Source organism: Sceloporus undulatus, chromosome 1 (assembly GCF_019175285.1).
Source record: "Sceloporus undulatus isolate JIND9_A2432 ecotype Alabama chromosome 1, SceUnd_v1.1, whole genome shotgun sequence".
In the NCBI taxonomy this organism is placed as follows: Eukaryota; Metazoa; Chordata; class Lepidosauria; order Squamata; family Phrynosomatidae; genus Sceloporus; species Sceloporus undulatus.
In genome coordinates, this window is record NC_056522.1 from 203,587,233 (window position 1) to 203,614,229 (window position 26,997).

The 26,997-nt window shown below is 37.2% G+C and overlaps 1 protein-coding gene across 1 annotated transcript in view; it reads left to right on the forward strand.

Annotated features, from left to right (window-relative positions):
• TTN (titin) overlaps nucleotides 1-26,997 on the forward strand; it is a 333,475-nt gene that overhangs the window by 170,706 nt on the left and 135,772 nt on the right. The window contains 11 exon segments of the mRNA XM_042444851.1: nucleotides 122-205; nucleotides 3,529-3,825; nucleotides 5,742-5,828; nucleotides 20,404-20,478; nucleotides 20,613-20,687; nucleotides 21,143-21,226; nucleotides 22,189-22,272; nucleotides 22,552-22,626; nucleotides 23,262-23,330; nucleotides 25,132-25,209; nucleotides 25,519-25,617. Of these exon segments, the coding sequence (XP_042300785.1) occupies nucleotides 122-205; nucleotides 3,529-3,825; nucleotides 5,742-5,828; nucleotides 20,404-20,478; nucleotides 20,613-20,687; nucleotides 21,143-21,226; nucleotides 22,189-22,272; nucleotides 22,552-22,626; nucleotides 23,262-23,330; nucleotides 25,132-25,209; nucleotides 25,519-25,617 (1,107 nt within the window).

A 26,997-nucleotide genomic window follows, 5' to 3' on the forward strand; every position in this document is an offset into this window, starting at 1 on the left:
GCTCCCCAATGTTGTTGGTCCCCGATGTCTTCATATCTGTAATCCTTTGTTGTAACTGGATTATGTTTGTCACAAGTTGAATAATTCCAATTCTCTGATACATAATATCATTAAATTAAAGTGCCAGCTGTACCCAAGAAAGTTGTACCAGAGGAGAAGGTCCATGTTCCAGTTCCTAAAAAAGAGATGGCACCACCAGCTAAAGGTACATTAGCTTTCTCTTAGTGTACAAAAAAAGTCTGCATAAATCAAGAACAGGCAACTGATAAAGTGGTGAAGAGGCATCTTTGGGGGGACAGGATTAAGCTTTTGCAGAGATGTTCTTAACCACCTGTTTTAAAAAGGAGAATCTTACATATGTTTCTACACCAGCTAGTTTTAACCTTGAAATGCTTTGCACTATTTACCTCTTTTTTCTGGTGCAAACTTTAATCAGCAGCTTAATCAAATAAAGCTTTATTTGATGAGGTCCAATTGTAAAAGTCATTTTTAATGTCTTCAATGTGTGTTAAGGGCACTCTTGTTTAATTCTGGAGTTCTTTTGTAATTTGTCTGTCTCTATAACAATGCATTACTCAGTTTTAAAAATGTTTAATTTCAGTAGCCACTTTGGTTTCCCACTTACAGCAGCTGCCCTATGCTCATCTGCAACAGCTCATTGCAATGTGTCAGTTTATCAGTTTCTTAATCCGTAATGTCTTTTTCGATATTATTTATTATTTACGTCAATTTGTCATTTTCTTTTCCTCTTATGAGTCTTTTGTTTTCTGTTTGTTACATTTCTCTGTGGCTGATGGGAAAAACTGCACTTGAATACAAACAATCTTCTCTTAATTTTGTACTACTTATATAATTATAATCTTTTATTTGATTTGGTTTGTGGTGTGCAAAATCTTGATTTTATAGATATTATTTCTATTTAAAATCTATATTGTATGTTTTATATGTTGGTTAAATTATAGACAAGGAGAACTAATTTTGTTCGTAGAATTAATTCATGAATGATATAAGTGTAATGTGGAGTCTGTAGTTTATGCTAAATGTGTATGTTTCATATGCTGTTGCCATGTTGTTCTCTTTTATTGGAACAATTGTCTTAATTGTGCCTTAGTTTATGATTTTTGTCCATAAGTGTCTTGCATAACTATCAGCACCAACACTTCACAGAGAACAGTTCAAAATCACAGTATGATTTTCTTATAATTACTATCTTTCAAGTGCCAGAAGTTCCAAAGACAGTTGTGTCTGAAGAAAAAATATCTATATCTGTCCCCAAAAGAAAACCAGCTCCTCCAGAAAAAGGTACTTACATTTTGAATGACACTTCCCTATAGATAATTTAATGTGCCAAAACTCTACCTATTAGTTCTCATATTCAAGACTGGAACCTATCTTTCTCATCAAATATATTTGAGGAGATAGCACTGTAGACACCTCTCTTCATTCTATCTATTTTAATGCTGCAGACAAGTATGTAGACTCTAGTACTTGGTGTAACAGTTTGATTGGTCTGATAAGACTTCTCACTGTGTGCCACAAATAATGTTCCCTAGACTATATATTAAACGTAAATACTCTGTTTTTAACAACAGCAGTGAAAGAGCATTGGGGATACGCAGAGGAAGTGTCTGTCACTCTTCATGCAGAGGAGGACGTTTCATATACAGGTATGAAGTCAAACGGGGGGTGGATACCCTGATCTAAGGAACAATATAGTTTAAAAACAGAGTATCGCCTCAGTTTGAGGGTTTATATGAAGTCAGTATTTATTGCTCTTATATTAGTTTTCTGAAGAAAACTAAAGCTTTGTTATTATGAGTTTTAATAAACAGTAGAACTGGTAACTCACTTATGGGTCCACAAATATAGAAAAGACTTTGCTTTCCATAGGAATTCCTGAGGATGCTACACTTGGAAAAATCAGTTAACCAAGAAAAAATGCTTTTGACCTAAAGCACAACTCCTGAATGTTTGATTTTTGTTTAAGAAACAAAGTCGATTTAACAGTATTAAGTACATAATAAGCAACAGTTCTTCCTCCTATTCTTTTTTTATTTCTATGACTCCTGCAGTTCTTGCAGCTCATAAAACTGATGGCTCCTCACTCACTTAAGATAGCAAAGTAATTCAGATGCATTGTAAGTTTTGAGGAGGCAACATTTAGAAAATATGTAGAAAAAGCTTAGAGAAATTCAACAGCTCTAACCTAGATTTGATATAGTAAGTTCTTAATGGAATCAAGAGTTCCATTACTTCTACCTATCTGACTTGTGATAGCGATTTACAATTAGAAAATATATGTCTTATGTCAAAAAATTAATGATTAGTACTCTTATTAAGTACTTTACAAAAATTCACCCTAAACGATGAGAAAATTGAGATAGTAAAAGAGTTCACATACCTTGACTCAAATATTGATCAGAATGGAGACTGTAGTCAAGAAAGACTAGGATTGGGAAGGGCAGTTATGAAAGAACTGGGCAATATCATTAAGTGTAAAGACATAACTCTTAACACTAAAGTGAGGATCGTTCAAGCCATTGTATTCCCCATCACCAAACGAGAGAGCAGGATAGTGAAGAAAGCAGGTAGGAAGAAAATTAATTCACTTGTGAAGTGTTGCTGAAGAAGAGTGCTGAGGATACTGTCTATAGCCAAGAAGACAAACAAATGGGTCCTAGAACAGATGAAGCCAAGATGACTAAATTGAGGATGTTGTAGTTTTGCCACATTATGAGGGGAAATAAATCATTAGATAAGACAATGATGCTAGGAAAAGTGAGAGACAGTAAAAAGAGAGGGAAGACCACATGCCAGATGGTTAGATTCAATCAGAGAGGACACAGGCCTGGGCCTGTAGGATCTGAACAGAGAGACTGAGAACAGAGGGGGTTGGAGATGTCTCATACACAGGGTCACCATGAAATAAAGTACTCAAGGGCAATTAACAACAGCAACTACTACTCTTATTAAAACAGAACCATTCTGTCTGGTGTATCTCTAGGTGATTTTTTTTAAAATACAGATTTTTACAAATTATTTACATACATTCAACTTCTAAAATTCCCCAACTGTTATCAAACATCTGAAAACACACACACACACACAGAATGCACCTGCAGTACACATCAGAATTGTCCTTTCTCATTCAAATGCTTTTTCATTTTGTCTGGCAACAGATATGTTTCTGCCAAGATTCTTGCTGCTTTTTGTAGTCCTTTGTATGTGTCATTACAAAACCTCTTAAATGTAAATATACTATGTCTTTAAAGTTCCTGAAGAACCTGAGAGAATTACTACAAAAGAAAGAATACCAATATCTATTACCGCAAAAGTGAAGAAACCCCCAGCTAAAGGTATATTTGATGTTGTATCAATATGTGTTCTTTATGTGCTATATGTGTGTGCTGTGTACTACTCCAGTACTTCTGAGTATTCTGTTTTGGCTTAATTCTTACATTACAGTGAATTACAGTGAACTTTTGTGAATATCTCAGCTAAGATGCTTGAAAATTCTTATTTTTAAAGTGTCAGAAGTTCATAAGGCTGTCATCAAAAAAGAAGTGGTCCATGTGGAAGTTCCCCAATATGAAGAGGAGGAGGAGGAGGCTGCACAGTATGAAGAAGAAGAAGAGGAGGTTCCACAGTATGAAGAGGAAGAAACTGTGCAATATGAAGAAGAAGTCACTCAATATGAAGAGAAGATTAGCCATTATGAGCAGAAAGTAACTCGCTATGAGGAAGAGGAAGAAGTTCCTGAATATGAAGAAGTTCCTGAATATGAAGAAGAGGAAGAACTCCCGCCTCCACCTCCTCCAGCTAAAGGTAAAACACAGCATTCAAGTACATGGGCAAATATGCCTCTTTACTCATATGTTAGAGACTTGTTTTCTTTTGTTTTGCATCCAATTCCTTTGATTTGTCATGAACATATTTATGATACTTCAAGTGATGTGTGATTTGAGAAGCATGTTGCAATTACATATATCTGTAGTGAAAACAGTGAATATTTCAAAGGATTTGGAAGGTTCCAAAAGCATTTCATCTTGGGGGGGGGATCCTTCTCATTCCTGTTCTTTGGCTCCATACAAACAAGTGTCAGTTGAACAAACCATCTAATTAACAAGTCAGCTCCTTTTGAAAAATATGGCAGTACAATCCTCTCTATATGTGTGTTCAAATGTTAACCACATTGAATTAAATGAGATTTTTCTGGATATATGTATGTTTTATGGAGTTTATCACATGAGGAAGAAAGCAGAAGTTCAACTGGATATTAGCTCCTTTTTGTTTGCCTTACCACATGAAGTTATAGTCCTTCGGTTCTCTTCTCATAGGAGATAGTTGTAAAAGCAAGTCTTTTTTTTCTAGCGGGAAAAATCTCTTCCACAAAAGACTAACTTTTATGTCCATTTCCCATGGGAAGAGAACTGAAGAATTATGAGGTCATATGGTAGAAAGGCACTACTATCTAGCTGAACTTCTGCTTTCTTTCCTTGTGCGATAAGCTCCTAAGATTAAAATCAGATAAAATTAATCTTGCATAGCACAATCCTGAGCTCAGCAGTAGCAAAAGAGAATGGAATCAGGAATTAGATGACTAGTGTGAGATGATAGACCTCCTTCCTCCATCATTGTCAACCAATCCTCTCCATGGATCACGGCAGCAGTAACCGTGCATAGCATCCTAAGAACAAGTGTACATGTACACTTATGCACATGTACACATACACATTGTTTCAGGATTATTGTAGCTAAAACCTTAACTAAAAGCTGCTACATGCTAGCAACAAAATTATTTGAAAATACTATTGATTAAAAATATCATTTGAATCATATTTCCCCTTCCTATATCCTCCCATCCATCTCCTTGACCTACATCTCCTCAGAGGCATAGAAAAACACAAAGTTGGGAATGGAAAGCTGATATGCAGATTGCAGGCATGTGTTCTGGGCTCCACTCCCTGCTGGATCTGCAGAACTGGCAGCCACCACTGCCATCCACATCAGCTTCTTCCCTGCAGGAGGGAGAAAGGATTCTCTGCACTGCTGTCTCACAAGATTCTTTGTTGTGAAGGGAGGCTCTAGGACAACTTAGAGAGCTGCTGCAATTGCCATCAGATTTTGTGATGACTGTGCAACAGGAGCAAATTCAATGGCTGACACCAAATTTTGGCAATAGTACCAGGACATCCAGTGGCAGTCTGATCTTCAAAGACTTCTGGGTGATCCAATGCTAGAACATTGTCGTCTTCATCTCAGTTTCTCCTCTGTCACTTTGGGCAAAATCTACTATCATGCAAACTGGCTTCTACTCTCATAATTAGATTTCCCTCCCTTCTCATCTCCTCTTTCTCCTTTCCTCTTCATCCACCCCACAGCCTTCCATACTCACAGCCCTCCATTTCAAAAGGATTCCTGAATTAATAATAACACAATAATCTTAATTCTGTATCAGACCAAAGGCCTATCCAGATTTGTATTCTGTTATCACAGTGGCCAACTAGATGCAGGACATCAAGGCAACAAAACTTTTCCATTCAAGTTAGCCACCAATTGGTATGCAGAGCCTTAGTGCAATTCCCCCTCCCCATTGTTAAGGAGTCCCACCACTCTCACTCCTTCACATTGACTTATTCTAGGAACCAGGCCTTAGTGTTACAATACAGCTGTCTGCTGGCAGTGTATAGAACTCTTTTTTGTGTCTACATTCTTTTAAATACAACTTGCTATCTTTAAAGTGCCTGAGGTACCCAAGAAACCTGTCCCTGAGAAAAAGGCTCCTGCTGTACCTGTTCCCAAGAAAAAGGAAGTGCCTCCAGTGAAAGGTACATCATTTCTTAATTGATATTCTCAAGTACTTCCCCTCCCCGTCTTTTTCTTAAGTTTCTTGATCTAAGACCATTAGTTGAGGGGGGGGGAGAATAATCCTAGACCTGTTTCTAGTAGTGTTGTTGGTTGCCTTTCTGTTTTAATGTGATATGGATGGTGTGGTGTCTTTGCCAACAATCTCAAACTATATCTTTAAAGTGCCAGAAGTGCCAAAGAAACCCATTCCTGAAGAAAAAGTGCCAGTGCCTAAAAAGAAAGAGGTCCCACCAGCTAAAGGTAAATCAAATTGAGATTTGCCATGTGCACCTAAATCTAACAGTCCTGACTTGCTTCTGTATTGTTACATGTTACCTGTTGAGAAATATTGTTCCTCTTCTTTCAAATGTCTTTTTATGTCTGTTTCTTGTGTCTTGAGAGACTCTTCTCTGTCTTACATTGAAACGAAATGGTGTGCTCAAAATATTGTTATTTTTCCATCCAAGTGCCCAAGAAAGTGATCCCTGAAGAAAAGGTGCCTGTTCCAGTACTTAAAAAAGTGGAGGCTCCTCCTGCTAAAGGTACATCAACATCCAGATTATTCTTAGCACTGCTTGTGCATCATTGTGAGCAGTTACCCCGTTACATTAAATCAATAATAAACCAATGAATAGTAGTGATGTGAGAAACAGCTGGTCTGTACATCCCCTGACCCTATGGGGTTCAGATAAAGTAGCTTACACAGATCTGCTTTTGATTCTTTAGTTTTGTTGCATTTCAAAATGAGAAGAATAAAAACAAATTGAACATTAATGTCTTTTAAAGTGCTGAAAAAACCTGTGCCAGAAGAAAAAGTACCTGTTGCAGTTCCTAAAATACCAGAACCCCTTCCATCCAAAAGTAACTGAAATATTATTCTGCAACTATAGATTATATTTATATGTGTAACATTTATGTATAACGTGCAAATATGTGGTGAATAGCATTAGGTGCAAGATTAACCATGCTAAAAGATCAGGTACATTCAGCTTGGCATTTATGTAGATATAGACATTGTTCAGTTTTTGTCTTCTGCTGCTTTGCATTCTTTCTCTTTGTGATCTCATATATCTACAAAACCATTCTTTAATATCTTTAAAGTGCCTGAAATACCCAAGAAAGTGCCTCTTGCTGTGCCTAAAAAGCCAGAGCCTCCACCAGCAAAAGGTATACGCCCATCAAATCAGTCTTCTCTTGTATTTGTTCAAATAATTTTAAATGTGGTTCTTGTGTGTGTAAATATAGTGGTGCTTTGATTGTCAACTCTTTGTGTTGTGGTTTGTTTGTTTGTTTGTGACACTACACTGGTAAATCACTTTCTTCAAATTACATCTTTGAAGTGCCACCAAAAGAACTTGTCCCAGAGGAAAAGGTGCCTGTTTTTGTACCTGAAGAAGTGGAACCAGTACCAGCAAAAGGTACATCCACCCATAATTAAACTTCTAGTAAAGCAAAAATCTTGAATATTGCATTTTTGTATCAGAAGCAGAGTAGATTAATTATCCCCTTCTTCTAAAATCATGACAGTACCTCTTTGTTAGTCTTCTATTCATATTTCCTTTATTTTTATCCACTAGTAAAGCCCACTAAGTTCAATGGAGCTTACTCTAAGTAAGTGGGCATAAGATTGCAGACCCAATTTTAATAATAAGCCAAATCTTCCTTATTTCAAACATTATTGATCTTGTTTAATGCTTCATTTTCTCTGTATATTTGTTTAAAATTGATTTGCAGATATTTCTAAAAATTTCTAAAAATAAATAATTACAGGCAAATATCCATAGCAAAGATTTCTGCAGCTATTCCTAAAACAAGAGCTGGAACCAAGACTAAAGGGGAAACAGACAGGCAGACTTCCAGCTGCCCCTTCCAAAGGTGGATTAGGGCTGTGGCAAACAAATGCCACAGCCCCAATCCACCTTGAAGCCTGCCAAAAAAGGAGCTGCAAAGATCTGCTCCTTTTTTGGCCGGCAAAAAGCCACTTTTTCCCGCTGCATCGCAGCATGTAAATGCCATGCTGTCAGAGTACCTTGAAACCACCCACATCTGGGCAGCCATCTGACTGCCAGGCGACTTCAGGACAGCGTCATTTAAACACCTGTGCTTCAAGGTCACCCAGATGGCGGTTTAAAAGGGCCACCTGTTTGGGCCCTAAGTACAGAGGAATTTTAAGCTGCAGTCTTAGACATATTTACCCGGGAGAAATGTTTTCTTGGGGTGTGTTATAAGTCAGTAGTAGAGCACATGATTTTCTGAAGATCCTAGGTAGGGCTGGGAAAAGAACTTGGAGAACAACTGTTAGTCAATGTAGATCCAAAATGCACTGCAAAAATAATCCAGTTTGGGACTGCTTTCACTACCCTGGTTCAGTGCTGGGAATCTTGGGGATTGCAGTTTATAGTGGCAACAAAACCCTGACAGAGAAGGCTAAATGTCTCACAAAAGTACAGTTCCCAGAATTCCCTAGCATTGAGTCAGGACAGTTAAAGCGGTTTCAAACTAGATTATTTCTGTAGTGTGTTTTGGACCGTAGACAACATGGAGGCAGATGACTAATGGTTTGACTGAGTATAAGGCATTTGCCTATATTCCACTCTGTACTGTGGAATTTATTTCTAAGTTAACCATGCGCTATATGGTTTCTCTTGAACAACAGACTTGCATGTTATATGCTAAATTGCTTCTGAAACTGCATGGAGTTTCATAAATAGTTTTATCATATGGCTTGCCAGGTAGAAGGGATACTATATCCATTAAAAATGTCTCAATTTCCAATAGGTTAATGCATGAGCATAAGGAACAGTGTTTGCCTCTCCCCACTGATGTATGTAGTAGTGCTCTTTTTGAAATGGAATAAACATAAATAGTACTTAATCTGGAAAAAATATGTTTAAAGTCCCAGAAGTTTCAAAGAAAGTCCCAGAAAAGAAAATTCCTGCAGCTGTTCCCAAAAAAGTGGAGCCTCCTCCTCCGAAAGGTACATTAATTTATATAGTTCATCAGCCCTGCATTATCTTCTTTAAACTGTACTAACAACCTGAGCCTCCATGCAAATCAAAAATCTTGCTTGCTACTGCCTTCAGTGAAACTAGAATGATCATATACACAAAATATTTCACAGTTGTGTGTCATGAAATATCTTGTGTTGGTTCTGTCTATTTAATGTCTGAAAATTCCTTTGTCATTTTTATTGTGTCTACTATTTTGTCTACTGAGTTCTTGAATTGCTGCTGCTTCTTTCTTTTGATATTGTGCCAATTTCTTGCCTTTCACATGAATCTTATTGTCTTTCATGGTTGTTCTTCTTTATTAACATTGTGTGAGAAGTGTGACATGAAAAATATATTCTTAAACTACTATAACATCTTTTAAAGTGCCTGAAGTTCCTAAACCTGTTCCAGAGGAGAAAATGCCTGTTCCCAAAAAGGTGCCAGTTCCACCCAAAAAAGGTACTTCCAATCTTTAAAACAAAACATAAAAACATTAATTCATACTTTTGTAATTATTTAGATTATTCAGTTAAGTATTAAAGCATCCTAATAAATAATTCAAACTTTGTGATGTTTAGTAAAATTATTTGCAATGGATTGAGATCAGATTCTTAACATAATATAATAATATCTTTAAAGTGGCTGAAGTACCTAAACCTGTCCCAGAAGAGAAAATGCCTGTTCTCAAAAAAGTGCCAGCTCCTGCACCAAAAGGTATATATTCACCTATATAATATATGGTAACATCCATCGTGTGATTAAGCAACAATGTTATTCCATTAACTAAGAACTCAAATTAACTAAGCATCTTCTGTATGTGTGCCATGCTATATGTCTGTGCACTGGTTATAGTCTTCTTGTTTGATCAATGCTGTGCCAAAAGTTAAAGTGGTGTTATGTCTTTCAAGTACCTGAGGAGCCCAAGAAAATTATCATTGAAAAGAAAGTATCTGCTGTTCCTCCTAAAAAAGTGGAGGCACCACCTGTAAAAGGTACATCTGTTCTTATTTGTGATAATCCATTCTTCTATCATGTCTCTAGATTCTGCATTTTTGCTTTTTAGTCTGTCAAATATGTGTTGAGCAATTCATCTCATGGGTGGTTGTCCATGTTTCCATAGTATGTGTTTCTTTCTTATTCATATCTTGCAAACCATTTTAAAATGTCTACCTAGATTCTTTCTATTTGCATTCTAAAACAGCTATCTACTAGTAAAGTCATTGAGATACATAAGTTGGGGGGATAACAATATATGCCCGTTGCTAAACTATTTACTTTCCCTGAATGTCTTGAAAATATCATTTTCTCTTAATCCCCTCTAATATCTTCCAGTCTATTAGTATTAACTGGCTTTTTACTTTACTATTATAGATATTCTTGTTATTCTTATTTAGAATTTATTTATTTATTTAGAAGTTATTTAGAATAACATCTTGTACTTATTTTCATTTTGTTTTGTGTGCCTTTTTTGTACCAGCAAGTCTTTGAAATAATAAAAAATGTTAATAATATCTTTAAAGTGCCTATAGTACATAAGAAGCCCATCCCTGAAAAAAGAGTTCCTGCTCCCACTCTCGAAAAATATGTTTATGAAGAATATGAGAAGTACGAGACTTATGAAAAGACTGAAGAGTTCCTGCAGGTAGAAGAGGGTGAAGAACCTGAAGAATATGAGGAAGCACCAGAACCTGAAGTATATGAAGAAGCTCCAGAAGAACCTGAGGTATATGAGGAAGCTCCAGAAGAACCTGAAGTTGAGCAATATGAGGAAGCTCCAGAACCAGAAGAACATGAGTATTATGAAGAGGTTCGGGAGACTAAGGAGATTGAAGAATATGAAGAAGTGTATGAGGTTCCAGCTGCAATAGGTATATCAATTCTTCTTTTGTTTGTTGTCTGTTTCCCCCAGTTGAAACTCACCTCAGATCTCCTATTTCCTGGGTCTTCAAGGCTTCAGTATTTATAAGAATCCTCAGAGAAATAATTCCCATGGTGGGTGAGAATTGTTGTTAATGGAGGGATTGTAACCAAACTCACTATGATTAAAATCTTCTGGACTTGGTACAGTACTTTGGTTTCTTTGCAAATAACTAAGAATTTATTCATAAAATATTTTTAAGTGCCTGAGGTGCCTAAGATAATCATTCCTGAATAAAAAGTTCCAATTTCTGTACCTAAAAATGAAGTTCCATAAATAGTTTTTTGTTGGTTTTTCGGGCTGTGACACCGTGTTCTAGAAGAATCTTTTCCTGATGTTTCACCAGCAGCTATGGCTGGCATCTTCAGGGAGTTCCATCAATACATCCTACTAAGCCTGTTCCTTTATGTAACTTGAAAACTCAGGTGTGAAACAGACCATCCCAAAAGTTTGGGCTGGTGGTGGCCGGTTTTCCTGTGGAGGGACACCGCAACAGCCAAACTGCCCAGCGTCCCTCTGCCCCCAAAAGAACCTGGGAAAACCAAGTTCTTTTTTAGATGCCACACATACGTCACAAATGTGCCATTGGCACACTCGTGATGTAAGCAACGCGCAGCACTGTCTATATGCTGTGCATCGCTTACGTCAAGATAGCGGCCCCCATGTGGACGGGAGGCTGGCATGATGGTGGCAGCAGCACATTCTAGGGTTCTGGAGTGTGCGGTTGCCAAGCACTCCAGAACCCTAGAAATGGCCCAAGGACGGTGCTTCCTGCCCGTCCGTCCCAGGCCTCAGATAACCTTTTATAGGTGGCCATGATCATTACATTTCAGTTTTTACTAGCTCCCAAGTTCAAAGATGGAATAAGAAATAAAACAAGATCGATTTTAATAATGCACTTATTGGTGAAATAGATAGTAGCCATTATTCATAGCACTTCAGTTACAGATTAAGATATTTGACAATGCTTCCAAATAAGGCAAAAACAAAAGTGGGGAACACGTAGAAGGCCCGTCACAGCAAATAAGATATATTTTGTACATTAAATTAGTTAATATTTTCCCTCTCAGCTTATACTAGAGTCACAGTATCCAGTTGGTCTTGGATCCAAATTGGATGGTTGAGAATGCAGTATAGTACTGTATATAGCCTAATTGATCCTAATTGAGAATATAGTATATTGCCTAACTGGGTCTTTAATGTGGAAAAAAATTAGACTAAGGGGGGATACAGACAGGCAGAAAGAGGCGGCAAGACACCACCCCTTTTTCCTGCGGATCGTTGCTGCAGTGACCGTATGTCACAGCCACAATGTGCCATGAAAAAGGAGCCACGAAACATGGCTCCTTTCTCTGCTGCTGCCAAGGTGTCATTAGCGCCCTGGAGCAGCACGGTGGTGTTTCATGTGCGCTGCACCGTTTGGATGCAGCGTATGAGGCACATCATTGGCGTGAGTGCCAAAATGGTGTCTGGACAGTGTGGTAGGGCTTGGGAGCATGCGGACTCTCCGCTCTCCTGAGCCCTAAAATCAGCCCCAGGCTGGTGCTTTGTGCCAGTCTGTACCAAGCCTAAGTTAAAGTTAAATATTCATAAAAATGGAGGCTTGAATTTAAAGACCCTTCCACATACTGTGGTACTAGAAGCCACTTACACATGTACCACATGTTTGCTAATGTCCCTCTGTCTTAATCTCCCTGCAAGCATGAATCTAACCCTTGAGGTTTGAGAGATTTTTCAAAATGACTTTCCAGGAGATAGAGCTGTAGAAGATAGGATCCAAGTCACATACGTTTCAGTATGTTTGGTGACATATTTACCAATGTTCTTTATCTGGAAACCAGAGACAGATCCATTTAGTTCAGTGATTCTCAACCTTTGTACCATCAAATGTTTTCCATGAGGTGAAGTGGTGTCAAGCCACTTTGGAGGTGGGGCATTTAGATGGCACTTGCTTCCAAACCAGGCAGAAACCACATCAATACTGTACTCCAGGTCTAAAACCCAGAGCAAAAAGAACTCAGAATATTCTGACTTAGCCAGGAAAATACGCACCTTCGACTATGTACAGTATAAATATCCTGATTCCTAATGCCAAAGGAGCGGTCTATCCTAACCCTAACGCTTCATATTAACGCCCCAACACAGGTGTGCATTAAAAAAGGACAGAGTCGCCATAATCAAGTGGTCAGGGTAGCAATGCAAAAAACTGAAAGTGTGCCAACTCCAATGAATGTAATTACAACTTACACAAACCAGACAGTCCAAGAGGGGGCATGGGGTCACCCCATGGAAAACATTTGACAGTACAAAGGTTGAGAATCACTGAACTAAATGGATCTGGAGTCAAGAGGGGTGAAGGGAGCATGTAAGGGGGGAGGGCGCTCCATGATTGTGCTTTGCCAATGTTTTACTGGGGGACACCAAAGCTCTGATTCTTCAATCCTGGTGGATTGAAAGTGCAACTGTGTGGCTGTTCAAAGGGGCAACCATCCAATGGGATGGCATCTAGGCAGCAGACAGTCACCAGTGGTGTGTTTGTGGGACAGTGTACATGCATAATGGGGATAGGTCAAAAAAATTACACAGTGGCTTGGCTTGACGCCACCCTGTGCAGTTGGGTCGTGCACATTGGGCCACCTTGGGAGCTGCCGGTGTGGTCAGCAGGGTTTCAGACAGCTTTTTGGAAAAGTCACTTTTTCCTGCCTGTCTGTTCCACCCCTAGATCTACCAGCCATCATGGCTAGTGTTCAGAGATTTGGAGAGATTAATCCTAAAATATATGGAGGACAAAGGTTGAGAACCATTAGCATAGCATAGAGGGATGTTAAAAATTATTTTATCTGGGGATTGGACATGAGCTTTCATCCATACTGGCTGCTTTTAAGTTTGTGTGTCTTCTTTCTTTCTTTTTTTGTGAGTTTGTGTGTGACATCTTCAGCCTATTTTGGTTATTATTACACTTCATGATGAATCATTCCTTCTTTTAAATAAAATCAATATTTTTAAAGTGCCTGCAGTGAAGAAGAGGCCAGTCCCAGAAGAAAAAGTACATATTGCTGTTCCTAAAAAAGAAGTGGCTCCCCCACCTAAAGGTACACATGCTCTTCACTAGCATTGTGATACAAGCTGCATTGACTTGAATCTTGCATCTTGTCTCATTCACAGTATATTTGTGTATACGTATATATATGCCGTGTTCCTTCATTTGTATGTATTGATTATATGTGTCTGTGTGTCCACTGTATGCGACCTTACATTTTATGTTCTCTTCTAAGATTCCAAAATAAATTAATAACTAAAAATAAACACTCTGTCTTTAAAGTGCCCGAAGTGCCTAAGAAAGCGGTTCCTGAAGATAAAGTGCCTAAGACTGTGCCAAAAAGAAAAGAGCCTACACCACCTAAAGGTAGATTCAGAACTAAAAGGGAACTTATTTTTAAATTCTTATATTTTCATATCTTTAATATTAATATTACTGAAATATCTGGAATAGTTGGAAACATAGTCAAGCATTACAAATAATGGTCCAAAACTTCTGGAGGGCTGAAGGTTCCTCACACCTGCTGTACATGTAGAGGTGAAATGCAGTAAGCCAGTCAGGAAACAGCTACAAATGTCATTCTGCCTCTGTAAATATGACAAATGTTGAAAACAGAATAGGTATTTTTTAAAATATATATATAATTTTGTTTTTGATGTTTTAAACATATATATATATATATATATATATATATATATATATATATATAATTAAACATTCTAAGAGAAATCCACTATTTTTAAAGCTCCTGCTGTTCATGAGGAAATTTTCTTGGAAGAAAAGCTTACTTATATTATGTCCAGGGAACAGGAAGTGCCTCCATTTGAAGGTAAATCAGCATTTTATTTTAAATCACAAAATAAGTTCAGTTTAGAAAATAGTCAGTCATAGTTCCAGTTTGCATTAAATATAGTAAAAAGAATGCCAAGGTTCCTTATTTGTAGAATGGATGCCATCAAATCACCTTATCAGGTTTTGTGGCTCTTTCATCAAAATCTCCCATTATAAATATTTGTCCAGGTGGCGGTTGGACTTAAAAAAGAAAAATGTTCCATGGTGAGTCAATAGCTGATCTGATCGAATATGGAGGTGCTAATTGCTGCGCCAAAACATGATGCAAAGTATCCTATTAAGCTTTTCTCCTCCAATAGTTGGAATACAAACTTGTCTGGCCAAGTAGAGGTGTGTGGGAAAGGTTCTGGGCTATAAATAAGCAAAAGGGAATGGCTTGTCATTCAGTAGGGAAAAGAAGAATAATTCAGCTAAAGGAAGAAAATTAATTGTTTGCTCTGTTAGCCAGTTAAAGTTTAAATGGCAAGGAAAATAGTATAGACACGAAAGTGCATGTTATAAATGAATGATCTTTCTTCGGTGTTTAATAGTTCCAGTGTTATTACTGTGTAGCTTCCTATGTTATTTTTGTCTGTTCGTATTCATTGTGTTCTGTCTTCTTGTCTTTTTTAATGTTTCCTTGTAATTTCTAAAACATACTAATATCTTCAAAGTGCTTGAATTGGAAGAAGAAATTCCCTCAGAAGAAAAAGTTCCTGTTGGCATTCCCAAAAAACAGAAAGCTCCCCCAATTAAAGGTACATAACATCTTGCCCAAAGCAATGACCTTCATAGTCCTTTAAACACTTTTTAAGTCTGTTCACCATTTACTTTTGTCTCATGCATTTCACATTGTGGTCTTGACACTCAAAATGACACTAATATCTTTAAAGAGCCTCAAGTGCCGAAGAGGGCTGTACCAGAAAAGAAGAAACCTACTCCTGTCACTAAAGGAGAGCCACCACTTGTTACAGGTAATGCACCTCTAGATGGCAATTCGAATCAAGCCAGTACTGTCTCCATTTTATTTTCTCCTTTCCCCATCTCTTTTGGAATTGAATGTTTCAATCAATGATTGATTGATTGATTGAATGCTTAGTGGAAGACAGACTAATTAACTGCCATTTTAATTGAAAATAATGCCATGCCATTTTGGAGAATAATAAGATGCAATAAAATTCTTTTCAGTGTTGAAAATCTGACCTCTTCCAGTTGGATGCTTATATAAACCAGATATTTCACCTGTAGCTAAATGTTTCTCACAGTATGTTAATCAAACCTGAAACTCTCCCAGAGTGATTTGTAAGAAAAAAGACTTGCTCTTCAGCATGTTTACTCTAAAGTAAACATGGGGTTTGTGTGTGAAATGTGTTTAGGACTACAGGCTTTTTATATGCTTTTTAATCCACAATTTGAGCTCATCCAAAGCACAAATAAATATAGAAAGAAGAATTGTCCATAAGGGCTACTTTTCACTGTAGTTCTGGACAGGAAGAAATTATATCTACAGAATATTTAAAATATGTGTTTTGCTACAGTACTTTGTTTTGTCTTTGTTTTGTCCTGTGTTTCTGAATAATACTAATATCTTCAAAGCACCTGAGATTCAAGAGAAGACTGTCCCGCAAGATATAATTCCAGCTACCACAATCTCTAAAGAACTGGAAATTCCAGTAACTAAAGGTACATCAAATCGTCAGTGAAAAAATTGTGTATATGTTTGAAAGCATTCAAACAAGCCATAATCACAGTGCATTATTGTGAATTTTTTGAATTTAGTATACTAATGTCATAAATTGTTTCTCTTTGTCTCTCTGTCTGCCTGTTTCTTTGTGTTTACCTTTTTTTAAAAAAATCTTGCAACAAACTAATATCTTTAAAGTGCCTGTGATGCCAAAGAAAAGGATCTTTGACGAACAAGTATCAGTTCCAGTATTTAGGAAAGAGGTCACAGAAAGAGAAGGTATATGCACTTTTAATTTGGTGTTTTTTGTTTAAATCGTATCTGTCCAATGTTCTGTGTTGCCCATCCCAAGTCCAGGTTTTCAGGTATGTTAGTGGTATTTCTGGTAGCTTAATGATATACTAATTGCCCATTTACATTATTAGAGTAAATACTGAATAAATATATATTTATATACAGTAATAGACAGAAATAATTTTAACATGTTTTGATAGGCTTTCTTTTGTCTATCTGGTCAAGATGTAGTATATATGAAAACCCTTTCCATAAAAATTTAAACAAGGCAAAGAAAAGCTGGGAAAGCAAAAGGAAGATAGAATGACAAACTGATATAAGAGGTGGAAGTGAAGTTTTTTTTTTCATAGCTTAACTGAAGATTTGAACGGCCAAATTTCACATCCATTTGAGGTGGAGTATGTGATTTATCAGGAAAATTATTATAAGACACTTTAGGACTGTAGTTTTTTTAAAAAAAAACCTGTTAGTACTGGTTTCATACTTTAGGCCATAAGTAATAAAGGGGGCATAGTACAGTACCTCTAACTCACACGCTGTGTTTGCCTTTAATCACATATATCCTGCCACCCATTTTATATATAACTGAGGAACACCCAATTCTGCTGGCAAATTGACGTAAAGACACCTCACTTCAATTTCCATATCTTTATAGAAGACATAATCGTTTTAAATACTTAATCCAGAAATTGACCTGTTTCTGAAGTTACATAAGAACTATAGAAGTATATTACTAAATCAATGCGGTTGGGGTTCTATGTGTTCAAAGTCTTTGTTTACCTCTCTCTCTTTTTGTCATATGATCCCCTAAGTATAATTTTGTATGTCTTTAAAAAAAACTAATATCTTTAAGTGGCAGAATCTTATGAAGAAATTATTCTAGAAGAAAGAGAGGAAAGAGTTCCAACCATCATTCCTAGGAAACAAGATGTTCCAGCTACTGAAGGTACATTGTTTCTTCAAGGTTAAAGCAACAAAAACACAAGAATTGAAATTTTTTTCAGTCACTTCATTCTTGTTAAGTTTGATGTTACTGTATTTTTTGTGGTTGATAAATTCTTATAAGGAATTAATTTTATTTAAAGTGCCAGAGATGTCCAGAAAAAGAGTGACAAAAGAGAAGTTATCTGCTGCTAAACTTCAAAAGGCAGAGCCAACCCCTACACATAAAAAAGAAGAATCTGCTTCTATACATAAAATAATACAACCTCAAGTGCCAGAAGAAAAGAGAGTTGTTTCTAAACCCTCTGAACCAGAACCTATTAGTATATCAAAAACAAGAGAACCCCAAGCACCCAAAGAGAAAAGAGCAACTGCCAAACCCAGAATAGAAGAACCTAGTGTGGTACTTGAAACAGCAGAGCTGCAAGTGTCAGAAAAGAAAGTAGCCATTGCTAAACCCAAAAAGATGGAGCCAGTTGTGGTACCAAAAGCTATAGAAACTGAAGTACCAGAAGACAAAATAGCTAAAAAACTAGAACATATTGAGATTCTTGAAACGGTAGGGACTCAAGTATCAGTAAAGAAGATAGCTGTTGAAAAAGCTAAAAAAACAAAGCTGGTTATGGTGCCTAAAGAAGAGCCCCAAGTGCCAAAACAGAAGATAGCTGGCACCAAACCCAGAAAGCCAGAACCTATTGTGGTGTCTGAATCATTACAGCCTGAAGAGGAAGAAGAGGAGATAGGTGTTGCGGTACCTCCCACACGAGAACACATTGTGGTGCTTGAAGCAGCAGAGCCACAAGTATCGGAAATGAAAGTAGCCATGGCTAAACATAAAAAGCCTGTGCCTATCATGGTGCCTAACATCACAGAGCCTCAGGTGCCCAAACAAAAGATAGCCATTGCTGAACCCAAAAAACCAGAACCAATTGTGATGCCTGAATTATTTGGGCCTGAAGTGGAAGAAGAAGAAATATCAGTTGTAGAATCCTTAAAAGCAGAACATATTGTTATGCTTGAAACATTAGAATCCAAAGGTCCAAAAAAGAAAGGAGTCATTGTGAAACCTAAAATACCAGAGGCTGCCCCAGTGCCCAAAAAAGCAGAGCCTCAGGTGCCAAAACAGAAGATAGTTGCAGCCAAACCCAAAAAAACAGAACTCATCATGGTGCCTCAAACAATGATGTCAGAAGAGGAGGAGGAGGAGGAGGAGGAAAAAGTAATTGCCAAGCCCAGAAAACCAGTACATTTTTTGGTGCCTGAATCAATTGGGCTTGAAATGGAGGAAGAAGTAGAACTAGAACATACTGGTATGATGGAAATCCTAGAGACACAAGTGCCAGAAAAGAAAATAGCCATTGCAAAACCTAAAAAACCAGAAGCTGTTGTGGTGCTTAGAAAAGGAGAGGAACGGGTGTCAAAAGAGAAAGTAGTTGTGGCCAAACCCCAAAAAATAGAACCCATCATGGTGCCTCCAACAACAGAGACCAAAGAGGAAGAGGAAATAGTCATTGCTAAACCCAGGAAACCAGTACAGCCTCAGGTGGAAGAAAAGAAGATAGTTATTACTGAGTTCAGAAAGAGAAAACGTACTGTGACACTTGAGACAGTGGAGCCTCAGGTGCCTGAAGAGGAGGTGATGGTTGTTAAGCCTGGAAAAGCAGAACCTGAAACCGTTGAATTCACACCATTAAAAGGTAGATGTCATCTCAAGCAGGGGAGGGCAAATCTTAATATCTTAATAAATGTTTGTCTTGATTCATGTAAAAAAAATTAAATTTTGTAATACATTCTTTGTGTCTCATAATATGCAAAATTGTAATATGTCAAAGCATGCAAAGTTTTAATGTCATGTCTTGGTCCACATGTCTTGTCAATTTTCTGTTGTTCATATTTGTCAAATCTTTTTGTACAGCTGATACAAACTAATATCTTTTAATGATTGAGTGTACATAACGAATTTCTTCTACAAAAGTAAGTAATAGTTCATTTGCCTGAAAAATCAGTAGTATTGGGCACTGGAATGGAAAAAAAAAATCTCTTTCGGTTTACTTGAGTATGAATACCTGGTCAGAAAATGTTTCTTTACTACTTATTGCATAAATATATGACTCACAGCTTCTTTCACACCCAAATATGCATACATACTTCCTTTTATTAAAAGGGACACATAGCATAATGAATTATAAACCATAAGATCGAAAATTATAATGAAAAAAATAATATTTTTTAAAAATACTATACAGAAAGCAACTTGATTTGTATCAAACACCCATTTATGTGATTTTCTTGCCAAAATATTAATGTCATTACATGTCTTTCTGTCATATTTTGTCTGTCTGAAAATGTATTTTGTTATCTTTTGTACTTCTTTATATTGTGTTACAAACTATTGGGAATTTTTCAAGTAAAGCGTACTAATATCTTTAAAGTTCCTGAGGTGCCCAAGAAGGCTGTGCTGGAAGAGAAAGTAACTGTCGCAGTGCATAAGAAACCAGAGCCACCACCTACTAAAGGTATACTTTATACCTAAGCCTTAATACGATTGTGGTGAAAAAATGTGATAATGCCCTCCTCTGGAAAAAAATTACATTATTTTTACTTCTTTCTTTGAAAATGGACTCCATTTCTTAATTGGAAATCTTATAATGGGCATCAGCCACAATCCATAGAGCTGTGGATGCTTACACCCCATTGGTTTCAATGGGACTTAAGTGTGCACTGGATTGTAGCCACTATGTTGCCATCATCACTAAGCTTCCTGATACTCCTCAACAGATGCCTCTTGATTCTTAACACGTTAACCTAAATTTAAATATTCTGAAATGTAACAGAAAACATTGCTATTTTTTTAAAGTGGCTGAAGTGCCCAAGAAACCTGTCCCAGAAGAGAAGGTGCCAGCTGCTGTGCCAGAAGTACCTCCAGCAAAAGGTACATATCATTAAAGTAAACAGGAATTGGATGATTTGTTTTTCTAAAGGTTTATTATTGATTGTTGTGTTACAAATTTTCTTCTCCGAGTCTTCTTCAAAGCATAACCAAAGTCAAATCTCTTCCTTTAACAGTGCCTGAAATACCAAAGAAACGTGTCCCAGAAGAAAAAGTTGTACCTAAAAAACCAGAAGCACCACCTGCTAAAGGTACGTATGAATTTTTAAAATTACCAAATAAGATGCACTCCTGTCATTAATTTATTGTGATAATTTGTACCTATATTTAATTTCATTTGGACTCCTATGGGCGAAACAGACATCCAGGGAGGAGCGGCCTCCAAATCGGGCTGGGACTACAGTGACCAGAATGCCTGTTCCCAAAGTAGCCCGGCGCCTACGCTCTAAAACCACACCGCCTGGTCCTTTGGACCAGAGGGCAGCATCGGAGTGGCTTCCAACAGCTTTGGAGGCATGAATCATGTAAATGCCATGCCCCCAAGGCGACCAGAAGCCATTTCATTTAGCCCATATATTCCGAGCCTTTGTCATGCTGTATGTACAGTGTGATCATCTGCAATTTTTCTTTGATAGAATTAATATAACAGTAATATTTTAAATGCTTGGAACATGTAACATTAACATAAACTATTATTATTTTTAAGTCCCTGAGGTACCAAAGAAGCCTGTCCCAGAAGAAAAGGTTCCAGTTGCAGTACCAAAGAAGCCAGAATCCCCACCTGCTAAAGGTATATTTCCTTTTTAAGGCAATAAGAAAACATATTTTAAGAAAAATGCTTTATGCCAAGGCCAGCCAGGCTCCTATTGGTTTGGGGAGAGGAAGAGGAGGCTCTTCCGCTCCTCGGTGCTGGGGACTACATTTCCCAGTGGGCACTGGGAGCAGAAGTGCTTTGGGATTGGCTGCGCCACGCCATGCAACATACCAGATTGGTTTTGGGACTGGGGGAGGAGTTACCTTCTCTCTTCCTAGCCCCTGATTAATAGAATGGCCTATTTAAGGGCCTCATGGTGCACTGATTGGCGCCATTCCAGTTCGGCTCTTCCTGCCCTCCCTTCCTCTATGGGATTCCTGGGCTGTGCTGTCACAACTTTTCAAGAGTGGTAGCATAGGTCTTAGATCTGGTAGACATGGTTTCCAGGGTTGCATAGTGCAGGATCCGGAGTCCTTCGGGGACCCAGGAGCAGTGGGGCGTGTGGTGTTGCCATTGTGGGGGCAACACCGATTCAGCATATCTCAGTGACTGGGGGCAGAGAGGCAAACAGGTGATTAGTCGGTTACCTGAGTTGCTAAAGGGCATTTCACCAGTTCCTCCTATGTCATCCTGAAGCTTGGCTGTGACCAAGCAATTGGGTTCATCAACCAACCAGGGGTTGATTGATGACAGATCCAAACCTCATGCTTTGAGGCCAACCCTACTTTTCAGCTGTTATATGTTAATAAAGTTGTGGCCTTTTCCTTCCAACATTATGTGTTTGTTTTCTTTGTGACTCCCCTCCAACATATTTTAAGAAAAAAATCTGACATTGTTATTGTATTGTGTGTCCACTATACTTAAATAGTGTAGGCATCTCAGCCTTGAATGATGAGATGTAGTAATGTTTCATATTGGTTTATAGCAGCGGACAAAATTGTTTATTCTTTACATTAGTTACTTAAAGTACTGGTAATAAAATAATACTATTTTTTAAGTTCCAGAAGTGCCAAAGAAAGTTATTCCAGAAAAGAAAGTTACCCCTGAAGTGCCTAAGAAACCAGAAGCTCCACCTGCTAAAGGTATGTATTACTCATTATATTATGAAACCAGGTCAATATTTAACACACATTTTCTCAAGGGAAGAATATTATACATCAGTGTCTGTGTGTTCTTGCTGTGGGCTCTCTAAATATATAGAGAAAAGCTTCACTTCTGTGAGTTGTGTCAGGCTTCTACTAGTTTAGTTTTGTCCATATCTATGAAGTCCAGTATGTTGTTTTTTTTAGTTCCATATGTTTGTACTATTTCATACACATCCTTGAAATTTCACCAAATAAAATAAATTCTTGTCTTTAAAGTTCCTGAGGTACCCAAGGAAATGGTTGCTGAAGAGAAAGTACAGCTCAAAAAGCCAGAGCCTCCACCTGCTAAAGGTAGATATCATAATGACCATCACCATCAAGTACTTTGGCATGATTACAAGCGGAAAATCCATTTGTGTGCATTTGCATAAATGGATGACCACAAATACTTACTTAATAGCTTCTCCCTCATTTGAGGTCACTCTGTATAGTGGAAATCTTGCCACATCATCATATGTAATTATTACCTTTCATGTTTATGTTAAAAAGAAATAGACATTCACATTGTGTATTCATGTTAGTTTTCTCTTCCCTGATTCCCTTCATCTTTTAAACCTGAAACACTTTACTATTTTTGAAGTTGCTGAGGTGCCAAAGAAAATGACCCCAGAAGAAAAAGCATCTGTAAAAAAAGTCTGAACCTCCAGCACATATCTATACATATTGGAGGAAAATAAATATATATATGTTATCATTTTGCCTATTTAACTGTTAGATTTGTCTTTTTACATGCACTAATTCAAGATATTACCCTGTATTGTTTCAATGTTTAAAAAAAATCTTTGGAAGTAATTCTGCTCATTGTCTTCTGTGAAAGGGTCATGTCTAAGTAGCATTACTTGAACTTCTCATACAAACTTATTCTTCTTAATGTTTTCTCATCTTTTCTAAATTTAAAAATTAAAACTGACTAATGTATTTTCAAGTGCCAGAAGCTCCCAAGAAAATCATTCCAGAAAAGAAACCTCCTGAACCAGAGGCTCCACCTGCTAAAGGTACCTATCAACATTATTTTAAACATATAGAAGCACCTTTATTTTGATAAACATGGTATATGTTGTCCTACTTGTTTTCTCCTATCATGTCCATATTTCCAACTGTGAGAAACTGTGAATACTTTAAATGTTGTTGTTGTTGTTGTTAAAAATTCTTAAATAACTTATTAAAATAACTATTAAAATTCTTAAATGACTATTTTCAAATGAGCTTTCCAGTGGTCTTCCAATCATGTTGTTGACTATGTCCATATCTATTTAGTTTCCACCAGTCTATAGTATGGAATGCTCTTAGACCATTAATTGGGACATAACTTTCAGTCTTTTATATTGTCAACTACAATTGTGTGCAGACAGTTGAATTCTGCATACAGTCAGTATGTAGAGGTTAGCAGCAGGATGACAGCAGTAAGGACCACTACATTGATCACATCATGTAAACAAAGTCAATAAATATACAAACTATACTGAAATGAGCTGTCTTCATACAGTCAAGAGAGTTTCCACTTATGTATATGTGCACCAGCATTTTCTCTCTTTGAAACCAAGTGTTTTTCTGTCACATATATTGCATCACTGTTGAGAGTTGGGGGGGGGGGGGAAATGGATCATTCTAGTGCTCTTATGGAAACCTGAAATAAGTGTATAATAGAGAACCATCCCTAACACTCAACTTTCTGAACATCTTGCATTTATTGTGTTTACTGAATGGAAGGAGTACAAAATGGCATGACAAACTGCAAAACTTTTGCGATCTATCTGTTTCCAAAGAATGAAAATCTGAAGGGAAGCAAACCAATTCAGAGACATTGCAGTGTGCAATGAAGAAAAATAAAAGACACTATACCATCTGTGTTGGTAGATAGCAAGATAAAATTGTATTTGAATGTTAGTACATGTTATCATTTTCATGTTTTGTGTTTATTGTTTTCAAACTTTTGATAAACTTTTATTACAAGTTGAAAACTATAATATCTTTTCACGGCCTGAAATGCCCAAGAAATTGTTCCAGGATAAAAAAAAAGTACCTATGCAAGCATAGCTTCCTGCAGCCAAAAGTATTTGTCAATACAATACCCGGAATCAAAATATTTGGATACAGTTCTGCTCATATAGAAACCAATGGTAAAACTCCCACAGATGTTAATAGAGCAGGGTTCCATTTTTTGTCTTGTTTCCATAAACTTAATCTCTATTTTATTTATTACTTGCCATTGAGATTTGACACTATTGCATTTATTCAACGTTATCCAACTAAACCTAAGCACTATTAATGTTGAAGTTGTATGCCTAGTGAGACCATGAGATTTACTTCTGACTAAATATTATAGGATTGCCCTACATGTTCCCTTGATCTCAGAATAAGAATTCACTGAACGTCCATTGAAATCAACAGGAATAAGATAAATAGTGGGTTTCCCTGCCTGAGCAGGGATTCAAACCCTGGCTTCCCAGAGTTGAAGTCCTACACTCAAATCACAACACACTGACTGTACCTTTGGGTAGTTTTACCATTTGTAAAGGTGTGGAACATCATGCTTCATTGTCACAGAGGATCTGAAAAAATATATTCTTAAGGTGTATCTGGTATCTCTGTATGTATGTGTATGTTTGTATTTATAGTTGTTTTAGTGAAAAGGCCATACGCTGAAATCAATATTTAATGTTGTCCAATCAAGTTTTATATCTTCATGCATTATGTCCTTATGAACATCTTACATCTTCATGTGTGCTGCCATATTTGTTCATATTTTATGTACTCTGTTGTAATTAATAATCAAACAAACAAATATCTTTAAAGTGCCTGAGGTACCCAAGAAACCTGTGCCTGAAGAGAAAGTCCCTACACTCAAAAAGAAGGAACCACCACCAACTAAAGGTATATGTTATTTTTGATAAAAGTGTGAAGAAAAACCAATCTTTTTCTCGTTCTCTTGGTTATCTTTTAGATACACTGTCAAGAATATTTCTTGTGTTCTGTTGGATTTGTTATATGTATATGGCAGTTCCATTGTTATAGTTGATCTGGAGGTACACATGATTTATAGTTAATGATAGCTGCATTTGGTACACTATTTTGAGGATAGGAGCATCTTAGACACTTACTCAATCTTTGTTATTTTCCTGTCTTTTTTGTTTAATTGTTCTTTCAAGATACAATAGTAATTATTGATTAATGTCTTTAAAGTGCCTGAAGTGCCCAAAAAGACTGTGGTGGAAGAGAGAGAACCAACTCCTATACTAAAAAAGCCAGTACTTAAAAAACCAGAACCTCCTCCTGTTAAAGGTACATTTCACCATTGATACATTTGTAAAGAACATTGTTTAAATGTGCTTATAAATCAATGTCTAGCAATTTCTTGTGCTGTCTGTGTTTTGTTGCTCAATATTTCTTTTGTAGACAACACTGTTGGCACAGTCAAGTGACTTTGAATGCTTAGGTTTGCTTAATTTTACCAGTATTGTTTTCCATGTGCCCTAGTATGAGATTGAACAAATGCAGATTTTGTTATACTTGTCCACTGTGTTTCACCTTCTTCTTCTTTTTCTTCTTCACCTACTTCTTTGTTTGCTCAATATCTTTAGCCATTCTTAAAGTAAAAACTAACATCTTTTAAACATTCAGAGTACATCAGAAAGCTGTACCAGTAAAAAGTAACTGTTCTTTTATCTAAAGAGCCAGAACGTTTTGCTGTACCTGAGGAACCAGAACCTATTATGACTTTTGAGGAAACAGAGGTCAGTGTAGTATATGAAGAACCTGAACCCACCTATGAAGAACCAGAGGTTATTGTTGTTCCTGAAGAACCAAAACCTGCTATTGTGCCTAAAAAACCCAAACCTACCATTGTGACTAAAAGACCAGAGCCTGCAATTATGCCTAAGAAACCAGAACCTGTGTTTAAGAAACCAGGACATCCACCAGCTGAAGATCTGGAGCATGAAGAAGAACGAGAAGTACAGACTTTTATCGGGTACAGAGAACGAACTCACATGTCATTTCACCAAGACATAGAGGCCATCACTGCATTTGAAGAACCTGAGCATGCTTCAGCTCTTGAAATAACAGAGACTGAAGAATATGTTCTTGAGACACGAGAGGCTCTTTTTTCATATGAAGAACCAGAACCTGTTGCTTTTCCTGAAGAAGAAGAAGAAATCATTGCTGCCCCTGAAGAACCTGCTATTGTACCTAAAAAACCAAAGCCTACAGCTGTACCTAAAAAACCAGAACCTGCAGCTACTCCCAAAAAACCAGAACCCATTGCAGTGCCTAAAAAGCCTAAACTTGCTCCTGTACCTAAAAAAATAGAACCTCCAGCAGTGCCTAAGAAACCAGAACCCGTGTTCAAAAAACCAGAACGTCCACCAGTGGAGGATTTGGAGCATGAAGAAGAACGAGAAGTACAGACTTTTATTGGCTACAGAGAACGACAACATGTGTCTGTTCACCAAGAGGTAGAGGCCATCACTGAATTTGAAGAACCTGAGCATGCTTCAACTTTTGAAATAACAGAGCCTGAAGAATATGTTGTTGAGGAACGAGAGGCTCTTATTTCATATGAAGAACCAGAACCTGTTGCTGTTCCTAAAGAACCAGAAGTTGCAGCTCCTGAAGAACCTAAACCAGTCAGTGTACCTAAAAAGCCAAAACCTGTATCTGTAC